At 31.5% G+C, this 14,782-nt stretch overlaps 1 protein-coding gene across 1 annotated transcript; it reads right to left on the bottom strand.

Moving 5' to 3' along the window:
- Positions 1 to 7,654: 7,654 nt before the first annotated feature.
- LOC141695832 (uncharacterized) lies at positions 7,655 to 8,749 on the bottom strand. Its single transcript, XM_074500043.1, has 2 exons — positions 8,098 to 8,749; positions 7,655 to 7,893 (listed from the first exon to the last, which is right to left on the bottom strand). Exons 1-2 carry the CDS (start codon positions 8,747 to 8,749, stop codon positions 7,655 to 7,657), a joined length of 891 nt encoding a protein of 296 aa, XP_074356144.1.
- Positions 8,750 to 14,782: the final 6,033 nt, after the last annotated feature.

The following is a 14,782-nucleotide window of genomic DNA, read 5'->3' as shown; positions in this document are numbered from 1 at the left end:
GAATTTACTATATTTAGATGTAATTTTTATTTCCTAGCATAAAATATTTTTAAATTTAGATGAATGGTATAAAATTGAAATAAATCATGTATCATAAAAATATATTTTAGTATCTATTTTAGATTGTTTTAATACATATTAATTTATGATATCATATAAATAAATCTTCCACCTTAAATTAGATTTTTTCCTATATAAATATATCTACTTACGAGTATATCTTTTGTATTAGATTTATGACGTGGATTTTATGATTGATCCAAAAGATATACTTGATCCTACTATTTAAATATTCATTATTATTATTGTTTTAATTATTATTATTATTATTATTATTATTATTATTATTGTTATTATTATTATTAGTTGATAGTTTTATGAACTGCACTTTTGTTTGCAAGTCAAATATGTAAGGTTCTTACATAACTCTAGAGAAATAAATAATATTTTTATCTTTTAATGGAGTAAAAAAACTTTGGTTCTAAGTATTAAACTAGTTTAACAAATATCTTGGTATTAAAAAGGAAATTTAGGAGAATATCTAGATGTTAAGTGTATTTAAAATGATAGTAGAAGTTTAACCACAATAATATGATTGTCATTGATTTCAAAAATCTTAATGGAAGATATTTTTCAAACTTTAGAAGAATATTACCAATGATGATATGGTAATTGTAGTTTTTCATATTTATTTATAACTAAAAAAATAGAGAATAAGATGATTAGGGAGGTTTCACCCAAACACATAAAAGTTTTAGGAAGTATTAGATGGTAAATTGATTTAAATAATCTTAATGGAAAATGTTATAGTAACTTTTGGAGAATATTACAGGTGATGATAAAATATGTAAGAAAACTAAATAAAATAAAATATTTATAAATGATATATATACATAAATATAAATATATATATATATATATATATATATTTAAATAAAAAGTATAGTTTTAATCAGTCTTAAATAATTTAAATTATATATATATATTCTTTTTATTCATTAAAAGTTATTAGAAGAAAAGTAACCCTAGTATTTAGTTTTATTTTACTGTAATTTTTGTTTTATTTATAAGCAAAACAAATTATATTGTTAAAAACTAAAAGTACATGAACAAAAGATAATAAAGTTAGAACTTAAAAGTTGTAAAATGAAAAGTAAGAGTAGGGGCTGAGCAAGATCGAACTTGTTTCTAATGAAGTTCAAATGGTCAAGTTTGTTAGACTATTGTTCAAGAAAATCAATAAATCAATAATTGTTGACTTGAATATAAACAGTACCATATAAAATTACCTCAACCACTTAATATAAAAAAACCTCAAAATGAAAATAAAAGACCATTCAGTTTTTATAATTCCAATTTCAACATTTCGGTGAACCTCATTATGCAACTAGCAATAGCTCTTGTATACAAAGACTAACCACAATTCCACTAATTTCAAGTAATTGCATATAATTTTGAACTATAGCCCACAAAAATTTGAATCAAAATATATATAAATTTATCCGAGATCTACATGTATGACTAAAAATAATAATTCGAAATATATGCATCCACTGATATAGTCATTTATACCCATTTTACTGATAATAAACAATGATCCATCACTTATTCAAAGAATCTGACCATTAAAATAAATTTATATGCAACACTTAAATGTACGGGATTAAACTCATTAGATAACAGTAATCATCAACTAATTACACAATCAAGTCATCAACATAATAAAACCAGGTCGGCGCCCTACGGTGCTTCATTAATTAATTGCGATTATTGACGAAATAAATATTGAATACCTTGACTGTTTATTTTTTTCAAAAGAAATACAATACTATAAAAAGAAAGAGAATCTCGATATATTAATGTGAGCTATTGAAACGTCAAAATCCGACATTTAGAACTTAATAAGATACAACACTAATGATGAATTGTGTGCGCCTAACAAACACAATAAATCTGATTTTTTCTATTATAATTATAATTCTTTTCAAATTGGGTTCCTTTTTCCATTCAATTTGATGAAATGAAAATTTATTTAAAAGATATCCAATTAATGGAAAAATATAATTATAACAGGAACACAATTATAAAAAGGTGCACAAATATAAATTTTGTCATACTCAAAATAATTGAACAAAAATTAAAAAGAAATTATATGTATCGATCGGATTTCTAGATTAACACTACAAAATTCATGCTTCTTAAATGAAGTGAATAATATTTGATCATGAGTTAAAATAATAAATATTTTATTAACTCTCAAAATTTAAATGTATTTCCTGTAACTCTACGAACAAAATCTAGTTCTATGCTATATATTCCATGAGATACATACAATCATATTATAATTTAAATATATGAATATATATATATATATATATATATATGAGAATTCAAATTTTTACAACAAGTGTAATACCAATGATTCTTCAAATAAAGTTTAACCCCAAACAAGGTCATCTTAAACGTATATGAGTTTGTGGGCTACTTCTTATGAGTCAAAAACTTATTGGGCCAATATTAACTGGATATTTGGTAAAATTATCTCTTGAATGTTTAATAACATTCTTACAAAAATTACAAATAAAAAAACTTTATCTAGATTTATCTTATTCGTCAATCGGAGTCGCCTTCCTCACCTGATTCCTTTAGATGGTGCATTATAGCCTTCTTCGATCGAAATCGCTTGTGTGTTATTGGCTCCATATAATACTGCAAAACATGAAGTTTACCATGAATGGGGCATATTTATTTTTTGAGGAAAGTTTTAATTCTTAAAGAAGACAATACGTGAATTGTTATCAAGTGTGTAATGCATACCCCTTTTATGATATAATCTAGGAATGTCTACAAAATATATGTTTGCATAGCATATAGAGGGTAAAAAAGTTAAAATAATGAAAGAAAACTTGAAGAAGATTAAAAGAAGTAAAGCATGTAAAAATTAAATAGGAAATGAATAATTGCAAAATATCCATATATTTTTTCACACGTATAGTGCCTATTTCAAAAATGATAAATTTACTTGGAAGTTAAAGAAACAGTTTTCACGCATTACGTGAACAAAAAAAAAGTAAATTATCAAATCTGGTTCTCATATCAGCACTACAAACCCCTGCCTCTAAAATTAATTTAGAATTTTGATTATAAGAAAAAAAGAATTACTTGTTTAAATTTTCATGTCCATGACAGTACTTACATTAAAATGCACATCACACTTTTGGTCAATCAATCTAGTTTTATGCACGTACAATACACAAGACTACAGTACTATTATCGAAATTTAAACAAATTAACATTTCAAAATAACAAAACAAGTAGATTATTCAATCATAAATTCAAAACCCAAAACAAATTTAACTAATTAACAATTAAAAATAACACTAAAGAAATTTCATTCAGCTACATTGAGGCAATTGAGAAATGTTTTTTACCTTGTCAACCACTCCAGCACTAGCACCATTCATCCTAGTACCATTCATCCTAGTATTGTAGCTTATCTTCCAACCTCGTGGAAGTCAACTCGGCCTTCCCTTTGGCCTTTTCATTCATAAATTACATGAAACCAAAACATATTTAACTAAAACATATTTAAAAATAACACTAAAAAAATTTCATTCAGCTACATTGAGGCAAGTGAGAAAATTTTTTTACCTTGTCAACCACTCTAACACAAGCATCATTCATCCTAGTATTGTAGCTTATCTTCCAACCTCGTGGAAGGCAACTCGGCCTTCCCTTTGGCCCTTTCATTCCTCTTTCTGAATTTACATGAAACCAAACTGATTGACCCCTTCCCATCCTCCTCATCCCCTTGCATCCCCAGCTGCTTTCAACTGCCCACACCTCCATCAAAACCCGAAGCCAAGCTGAGCCTCTAGCTGGTTTCATCCTCCTCATCCCCATGTTTCCCCAATTTTTTAGAACTTCCCTGGCCTCGGTCAAAATGGTGGACTCAAAAATAGGGCGGGATTTGGGCAGGAGGCTGGGTAACTCACCAATCAAACAATCAGCGTCGGATCTAACATCCAGGTCGGGTTGTAAGATCATGGGTTGGTCATAAGGGTGCAACGAAAATGGTATATGGTACCCGAAGTGAGTAGAGTATAAGGGGTCAGGGAAAGGATCAGTGTGTGAGGTTAGGTTATTTATATATTCGATTACTTTTGCCATCTCACATGGAAATGAGCCATTAGATCTCATTTCAAGATCAAGGAAACAAGTCAGGGAGAGATAGTTGTGTTTAGAATGTTCTGAAACTTTTGGGCTTTGGAGAATGGTGAAGCGAGTAAGATATATATGTATATAGATATAAGTGTATGAAGCTTTGTACTGGAGAAAAGGAAGTTATATTCATCTCATCTTTCTCCTGGAGTTTTACAATTACTTATAAACTAGCTACATAGTGCTGCTAAAAAATAGGGAAACAAATTAACTTCTGCCTACAAACACTCCAACATTCACATTACTCCCTAATTTATCTCAACTAAATAAAGACTTATTCAAGACTACTTCTACTCATCTATTTTATTTATTACAAGTTTAGATTAATACTAGAAATAATTCCAACATTCTCTCCCTTCATCTAAGCTTGGTCAGCAAAGTTCTTCACCCCCAGGATCATACGCATTTCTTCGAACTTCATTATTGTTAGCGGTTTAGTCAAAATATCAGCCTTCTGCTCCAGCGTCTTCACATACCTCACTATTATTTCTCCCCATTCCACACAGTCTCTAATGAAATGGAACCGCATATCAGTATGCTTGCTTCTACCATTTATGATAGGATTCTTTGTCAAAATAATTGCGGACTTATTGTCCACATAAATTACTACAGGACCTGGTGCCACATCAACCACCTGCTTCAATAGATTCTATAGCCAGATCCCTTGTGTTGCTACCTCCGTGACAGCCATGAATTCGGCCTCACAGGAGGACAAAGCTACGCACCTCTGTTTTTGTGAAACCCACGTTATTAAGTTCTCGTTTAAGTAAAACACTACACCTATTATGCTTTTCCTATCATCTACGCTCCCGACATGATCACTATATGAGTATCCGCTTAGCAAGTAGTTTCCAGTTCCCTGACTATATACCAGACCATAATCCAGTGTGCCTCTAATATATCGCAGAACTCGTTTCACAGCATTAAAGTGCAGTGTGGTGGGTTTTGACATATACCTGCTTGATACTCCAACTGAATAAGAAATATTCGGACGAGTATGTACGAGATACCTCAATTCGCCTATGATGCTTCTGTACAAAGTCGGATCCACCAGCTCTCCTCCTTCATCTTTGTCTATCTGGATCTTATTTTCCATGGGAAATTTAACTGGCTTGCACATCGTCATATTCACTTTCTCCAGAATTCTCTTACCACATGCTGTTTGTTTTATTTCAGTGCAAACATTCTTTTGATTCATTTCTAGACCCAAATAATATGCAAGCTTCCCAATATCACTCATGTCGAACTCAGTCTTCATCTGGTTTTTAAACTTCAGAATATTTGCAGTGTTTGACCCCGTCACTAAGTGATCATCCACGTACACAGCTACTATCAAACACTCAGGACCTTCACGTCTCGTGTACACAACATGATCATATGAGCACCTCGAAAAACCAAGGCTCCTTAAATATTTGTTCGGACGTGAATACCATGCCCTTGGTGATTGACGTAGTCCGTACAAGGCTTTCAACAAACGATACACCTTGTGTTCTTCTGCTTTCTTCTCAAAACCAATTGGTTGGGACACATAAACCTCTTCACATAATTCAACATTTAAGAATGCCGATTTCACGTCTAGATGATGCACCTGCCATCCCTGTTTTACTGCCAATGCCAACAACAGTCTCACAGTTTTAATTCTAGTTACAAGCGCAAAAACTTCATCATAGTCGATCCCCTTTTTCTACACATAGCTCCTCGCCACGAGTCTGGCCTTGTACTTTACTATATCACCATTCATATCCTTTTTAACCTTAAAAACTCATTTCAGACTAATGGGTTTCCGTCCCGCTGGCAATTCTGTTAAAAACTAGGTCTTGTTCTTCTCAATTGCTCCTAACTCAGCCATCATTGCCTCGTGCCATTCAACCTTGTTATTTGCTTCTTCAAACATCTTTGGTTCTTCAACACCTATCAAGTAAAGTTCATCACAGGTCTCGATTTCCTCCGTGTCATCGTAAATTTCATTTAACAGCCTAAACCGTCTAGGCTCGCTCGAGCTTTCTAATGTTTCACTGGAATTTCCTGATACTTCAGATATGTACCCATCATTTTCAGTTTGATGGAAAGAGCTATTCACAGTACTTGGTGTGCATGGAGAGGGCATCTCCAGTTCAGGTTCAGCCTGTGCGTGGCCTTGAATATCAATTAGAATAAACGATTCAGTTGGGCCATTTTCTCGTGCTCCAGTAAACTCCCAATTCCACCCTTTTTCTTCCTCGAACAGTACGTCTCGACTAACATGGAGTTTTCCAGTACTTGGGTTGTACAATTTATGAGCTTTTGACCCCGACTCCTTTACTAGATTGACCATACCGACACTTCTGTCATCCAATTTTCCCAGGCCACCTCTATGAATCTTGACGTGTGCTAGACAGCCAAACACACGTATATGGTCTAGCTTTGGCTTTGATCCTGACCATGCCTCATAGGGGGTTTCTCCAACTAATGCCTTTGTTGGCAAATGATTTAGTATATAAATCGCATGTCTTACAGCCTCTCCCCACAACATAGGTGGCAACCCTTTTTCTTTCAATAAATTCTTATCATAGCAATCATTGTGCGATTTCGTCTCTCTATGACCCCATTTTGTTGCGGGGTGTAGGGAGCAGTTAGCTGTCTCTTTATACCATTGTTAGCACAAAAAGTTTCAAAATCCTTCGAGGTAAATTCACCACCTATGTCTGTCCTTAGTATTTTAATTATCTCGTTTGCTTCCTTTTCCAAAAGCGCCTTGAAGTTTTTAAATGCCTCAAATGCTTGATCCTTGTATCTTAGCATGAATACCCACATTGCCCTACTATAATCATCAACAAGTAGGAACACATACTTATTTCCGGCCGGTGTTGGTGGTGATATTGGGCCGCACAAGTCCGCATGAATTAAGTCCAGCTTCTTTTCTGCCATAAATTCTGATCTTGTTGGGAAAAGCTTCCTTGTCTGTTTAGATAATAAACAACCCCTGCATACAGCCTTTGGTTGCACCAACTTGGGAAGCCCTTTTGCCATTCCTTTCTCTGACATGGTGTGTAGTGATTAAAATGACATGGTGTGTAGTGATTAAAAATTCACATGGCCTAATCTTGTGTGCCACACCCACGCTTGTTCCTCTGCTTTTGACAACATACACACCTGGTTACAATCTTCAATTACTATCTTTTACAAGTGATTTGCTGATCTCTGTACTTTCATTAATAGCCTATCGCTCTCATCATATACCCACAAGAAATTTCCGTTGAGTACAACTTTGTTTCCATCTTCAGAAAGTTGTCCCAAGGTTATAATATTATTGCACAAGGTTGGGATGAAATAGACCTCCCTAAGAGTATGTTCTTCCCCATTCTTGCACTTAAAAATAACTGAGCCTTTTCCTTTAATCTTTACCGTAGACCCGTCACCAAATCGAACTTTGCCTTGTACACTTTCGTTTAATTCACTGAATTTTTCCCGGCGCCAGATCCAAATACCACACATTTTTGTCTGCCTTTGTATCTCCCTTTTGATCATGTTTGGGAACAACCTTCTCTTCGTTCAGCAATACCATGTCACCTTCTTTGTTGTCACATTCTGTGAACAATAGAGTGGGCTCATCGTCTTCGAGTTTTGCCAGGTTTGCTTTTGGTATTTGATCCCTGTTTTTCTCCTTCTCTCTGCGTGGCTTCCTGCACCCGGCTGCGTAATGGCCGTATATGTTGCAATTGAAACACTTCACCGTGTTTCTATCACGTAGAGAGTTGAAATTCTTGTTCAGCCCCTCACTCCTACTGGCTTGTTCTTGTCGACCTCTACCACCTCCATTGTTACGAAAATTACTTCTTCCTCTTACCCGAAAAACATGCCCTCCTCTAGTTTTCTAGCTTTGGTGATTTGTTCCACCACTTTTATTTGTTTTCTTTGCCCATTCTTCTTCAGTAAGGAGGAGCTGTCCTCCAACATTTTCAGTTTTCCCTCTCATTCTTTCTTCATGGGCCTTGAGACGCCCAACGACCTCTTCCATTGTCATAACCTTTATATCTCCAAATTGCTCGATGTTTGAGGAAATTTGAAGAAACTTGTCTGGGACTCCTCGTAAGATCTTTCTAACCATACTTGATTCCTCCACTGCTTCTCCAAGAACTCTTATATTCGTCACAATTCCACTCAACTTCATACAAAAATCATGAGCCTGGTCAGTTTCTTTCATAACCAGTGATTCAAATTCACCCTTTAACATCTGCACTTTTGCCTCTTTTACCCGTTCGGCACCCATACACAACGTTTTGATTGCCTCCCATGCCTCCTTGGCTGTTTCCTTTTCAGCTATAGTCAGTAATATATCCTCCGGTACGCCCTGATAAATCACTGCAAGGGCCACCTGCACCGTTTTTTCATCTACGGTTGCCTTGGGATCCGCAGGTTCGATCGCATCCCACACTCCTTGTGCCTTCATGAACACTTTCATCCTTAACGACCATGCTGTATAATTACTGCGCGTTAGCATCGGGTAACTCAGACCCACTGTTCCTTCCTTCGTCTTGGGCGACTCCATCTTGTTCGTTGTGTTCTTGGGTTGGATTTTAGGCATACGATCGCCGAAACACCGTGGCTCTGATACTAGAATGAAGCGAGTAAGATATATATGTATATAGATATAAGTGTATGAAGCTTTGTACTGGAGAAAAGGAAGTTATATTCATCTCATCTTTCTCCTGGAGTTTTACAATTACTTATAAACTAACTACATAGTGCTGCTAAAAAATAGGGAAACAAATTAACTTCTGCCTACAAACACTCCAACGTTCACATTACTCCCTAATTTATCTCAACTAAATAAAGACTTATTCAAGACTACTTCTACTCATCTATTTTATTTATTACAAGTTTAGATTAATACTAGAAATAATTCCAACAAATGGTAGATACAGTAGATGGTTTACTTGTGGCTTTTATGCATGTATAGCAACAGTTTTTTGTTGTAACGGAACCGGTATCTTTTGGATTTTTGTATTTTATCTCAATATTGTAATTAATGTGTATAAACCTCAGTATCTTTTGGATTTTATATTTTAATGAGTAACTATGCCATATTTGCATATTACATAATATGTATTGCTGGTATGTTGGTATTTTGAAACATTTTTCAATTTGAATTTACTATATTTAGATGTAATTTTTATTTTGTAGCATAAAATATTTTTAAATTTAGATGAATGGAATAAAATAGAAATAAATCGAGTATCATAAAAATATATTTTAGTATCTATTTTAGATTTTTATTACATATTAATTTATGATATCATATAAATAAATCTTCCACCTTAAATTAGATTTTTTCTTATATAAATATATCTACTTACGAGTATATATTTTTTACGTGGATTTTATGATTGATCCTACTATTTAAATATTCATTATTATTATTTTTTAATTATTATTATTATTATTATTATTATTATTATTATCATTAAGTTGGTTGTAAATTTAAAAAAAGACAAAATAAGTTGATAGTTTTATGAACTGCACTTTTGTTTGCAAGTCAAATATGTAAGGTTCTTACATAACTCTAGAGAAATAAATAATATTTTTATCTTTTAATGGGGTAAAAAAACTTTGGTTCTAGGTATTAAACTAGTTTAACAAATAGCGCTTTCTGATCTTGGTATTAAAAAGGAAATTTAGGAGAATATCTAGATGTTAAGTGTATTTAAAATGATAGTAGAAGTTTAACGAGAATAATATGATTGTCAGTTGATTTCAAAAATCTTAATGGAAGATGTTTTTCAAACTTTAGGAGAATATTACGAATGATGATAAGGTAATTGTAGTTTTTCATATTTATTTATAACTAAAAAAATAGAGAATAAGATGATTAGAGAGGTTTCACCCAAAGGCATAGATGTTTTAGGGAAGTATTAGATGGTAAATTGATTTAAATAATTTTAATGGAAGATGTTATAGTAACTTTTGGAGATTATTACGAATGATAATAAAATATGAAAGAAAACTAAATAAAATAAAATATTTGTATATGATATATATATACATATATATATATATATATATATTTAAATAAAAAATATAGTTTTAATCAGTCTTAAATAATTTAAATCACATATATTAATTCTTTGTATTCATCAAAAGTTCATAGAAGAAAAGTAACCCTAGTATTTAGTTTTATTTTACTATCATTTTTTTCTTTAGTTATAAGAAAAACAAATTATATTGTTAAAAAATTTAATTCTAATGTACAACTAAAAGTACATGAACAAAAGATAATAAGGTTAGAACTTAAAAGTTGTAAAATGAAAAGTAACAGCATGTAGAGGGGTTGAGCAAGATCGAACGTGTTTCTAATCAAGTTCAAATGGTCAAGTTTGTTAGACTATTGTTCAAGAAAATCAATAAATCAATAATTGTTGACCTGAATATAAACACTACGATATAAAATTAACGAAACCACTTAAATTAAAAAAAAACTCAAAATAAAAATAAAAGACCATTCAGTTTTTATAATTCCAATTTCAAATTCTGTGAACCTCATTATGCAACTAGCAATCGCTCTTGTATACAAAGACTAACGACAATTCCACTAATTTCAAGTAATTGCATATAATTTTGAAATATAGCCCACAAAATTTGAACCAAAATCTATATAAATTTATCCGAGATCGACATGTATCACTAAAAATAATAATTTGAAATATAGTTACCACGAAAACTCCATTTAATCGAATTAAAACACATATACGAGCCAAAAGCTTAAAAATGCGAATTAAACATTTAGAAAACAAGATAATGCTAACTAGCACAATTAAATTCTAATCTAATAGGCAGTTGAAGAATATATATCGGCAAAAGTCTGATATGTCTTAAATAGAATCAAACTTGAATAAAACTCACATGCATCCACTGATATCGTCATTTATACCCATTTTACTGATAATAAACAATAATCCATCACTTATTCAAAGAATCTGACCATTAAAATAAATTCAATTATGAAAATTTATATGCAACACTTAAATGTACAGGATTAAACTCATTAGATAACAGTAATCATCAACTAATTACACAATCAAGTCATCAACATAATAAAACCAGGTCGGCGCCCTACTGTGCTTCATTAATTAATTGCGATTATTGACGAAATAAATATTGAATTCCTTGACTGTTTATTTTTTCGAAAGAAATACAGTATTATAAAAAAAAGAGAATCTTGATATATTTACGTGAGCTATTGAAATGTCGAAATCCGACATTTAGAACTCAATAAGATACAACACTAATGATGAATTGTGTGTGCCTAGCAAACACCACAAATCCGATTTTTTCTATTATAGCTACAATTCTTTTCAAATTGGGTTCCTTTTTCCATTCAATAAGATGAAATTAAAATTTATTTAATAGATATCCAATTAATGGAAAAATATAAATATAATGGGAATACAATTATAGAAAAGGTGCAGAAATATAAATTTTATTAAATTAAAAATAATTGAACAAAAATGAAAGAGAAATTATATGTACGGATCAGATTTCTAGATTAACACTACAAAATTCACGCTTCTTAAATGAAGTGAATAATATTTGATCATGAGTTAAAATAATAAATATTTTATTAATTCTCAAAATTTATATGTATTTCTCGTAACTCTACGAACAAAATATAGTTCTATGCAATATATTCCAAGAGATACATACAATCATATTATAATTTAAATATATGAATATATATATAAATGAGAATTAAAATTTCTAAAACAAGTGGAATACCAATGATTCTTCAATTAAAGTTTAACCCCAACCAAGGTCATCATAAACGTATATGAGTTTGTGGGCTACTTCTTATGAGCCAAAAAATTATTCGGCCAATATTAACTGGATATTTGGGTTTATTGTAAAAAAATCCACAGTCCAGTGATAAAGGGGATGAAAAAAAGGAACGACCGAAGAATCAAGAATGTCACGGATACCTCCAATATTCTCATAATGTAGATAATATGATGGCCTAATCTAAATCATTCACAGTATTAAATAGAACTACATGATTGAGTTGAAGTAATGTCAAACTCATAAAACCTTTTAGAAAAGGAACAAAATGTCTAAACCGAAGGTTGAGTAGGTTTTATATTAAACTGACTACCCACCCACCAAGTAGACTTGAGTCTAAAAAAATTTAAACTAATCTTATTAGAATATAATAATATAAAATAATAAATATATATATATGCCACATACGCATACTTAGTCATATACATGTACATAATCTAAATGTTGTATATTACACACATCTAAACTGGGAAGATATTTTTTTCCCATGGCAGAAACAACTATTTCCTAATCTTATATGTGTGTATGCTCCAAACATCAAAAATATATGTTGTAACAGCCAATACATTTTCTCTAACAGAGCAACACTATGATTTCTGACTCCTCCTTTCCTTTACTCCACTCCACATTTTCTGCAAAAACTTTCCGAGAACCTCTTAAAAAAATCAAACAGTCATTTCATTTCGTCACACTACATGCATACAAAAATTATTAGTTAAATTTTATAATTTGGTTTATAACGGTCCAGGGTGTACCATCATTTGTTATCGATAATGTGATATAATTTAATTATGAAGCTCAAATCTGAAAACCAAACTTAGAAAAAAGTACAAAATTAATGTGGATTATTCTTTTTTCTTGTTAAATTTATGGGGACCTATTCATGGACTTGGATATACTTGAATTATATAGATATTGATGAATTCACGGAGATATGTTTTTCTTGAATGAATTAACCGTGACTGTGATAAACGTAAGTTCGAAGTGAATAAATCAATGGGCTAAGATATTTTTTATTCATTACTCTTGACTAATAAAAGACTACATCTACACACAAGTTAGGGTCTTTGTAAAAATAGCCACTTCATACATATGATTGAAGATCAGGTTGCTTACATCATACCCTCACCACACTCTATATGTCGTATATGCTATGTATATTAGGTTGATTGGTGTACTTGTATATATTTTATGATTAGTTGTTCTCCTCTTTTTTATGTGAGGTGGTTTGGATCATAGATTTTTTTTACAAAAGACAAACCAACAAAACTGAAATACAATCCTATATTTAGTCAACTACACTTTCCAATTAACACATGATCTTCACGATTAAAAATGGGTTAGAAATGGGTGTCACATCTCTAATAAAAAACACAATCCTCTATTTAGTTTTTTCTTTTTAAATAAAAAGTTGTTATTTATTTAACATTATATTCAAACAATGTGGGAAAAACACATTACCATGTGTGGTGGAGTGGAGTGCACCATACCTTGTTATGTGGGAGGTCATGGGTTCAATTCCCGTGTAGTGCAAAAATTCCAAAATATCCTAACTTAACCCTCATATACCACTGCCACCTCACTACATTCAGCAATGTCGAACCCAGAACTCCCATGTCAATAGTTAAAATCAATTATGTGGGACACATCAGTAGAATTTTAATTTTTTTAAATAAAAAATAAATATTTTTATTTATATTATGGCTTGGCAACACTTTTTCAGGCCTACGCTAACATAATTAAAATATGTTGTAATAGGGTAGATTAATATAATGCTATGACAACATCATCTATGACAACATCACGTAATAATGTTGTATAAGCTCGTTATATGCAAGAAGTATATATAACTGGACTCTCTAACACGTTAAAATAGTTTGGCATTCACCATGCTAGATGCGTTAGAGTATTGCGTAAAATATGTAAACACTTAAGGATGAGTTACACAAGGACTGTGATATATATACAAGACTAGACCATGGTAGAGGCAGTGGGTCAAAGGTATTAAAATATCAAAAATGGACCAAGGAAAATAGCACTAATGTTCAACCAAATGTGTAAAATTGAATGCATCCATGTCTTATTTTTAAAAGTCCTTTTAAAGATAGGTTCAAAAGTGGGTCAATAATTTTATAACACAAGATTTAACTAGTTGAGGTGCAATTCTTAAATAATATAAGCAAAAGAAGATGAGTAAGGCACCTGAGCTTTAGATTCATCCGATCATAACTCAAGTGGTAGAATTCTTTTGAACTTGTTTCCAATCAAGTTCAAATGGCCAAGTTTGATAGATTCTGGTTAAAGAAAATCAATAAATCCATAACACTCTACCTTAATATAAAAATACAACTTAAAATTAATAATCCAAAATCTATAACTCTGAAACTTAACGACTTAATATTAGAAAAAAACCCAAAATGAAAATATAACGACCATTTAATTTTTGTAATCAAAATTCCAACAATTCCCTTGGAACCAGCAATGGATCTTATAAACATAATACTAACGAAAATTTGACTAACTTCAAGTAATTTCATATAATTGAACTATGATCCCAAAAAACTTTAACGAAGACCTATATAAATTCACACCAGATCGACATGTATCACTAAAAATAATCATTACAACTATAGTTATCATGAAAGCTCCATTTAATCTAATTAAAACATATGTAAGAACCACAACGTCAAAAAATGCGAATTGGATATTAGAAAAATAAGATAACACTAACTAACATAATGCAATTTTAACC

The sequence above is a fragment of the Apium graveolens genome, chromosome 11 (genome assembly GCF_009905375.1).
Source record: "Apium graveolens cultivar Ventura chromosome 11, ASM990537v1, whole genome shotgun sequence".
In the NCBI taxonomy this organism is placed as follows: Eukaryota; Viridiplantae; Streptophyta; class Magnoliopsida; order Apiales; family Apiaceae; genus Apium; species Apium graveolens.
Note: the sequence above shows the minus strand (reverse complement) of the source record. Positions and strands in the feature narration are given on the sequence as shown.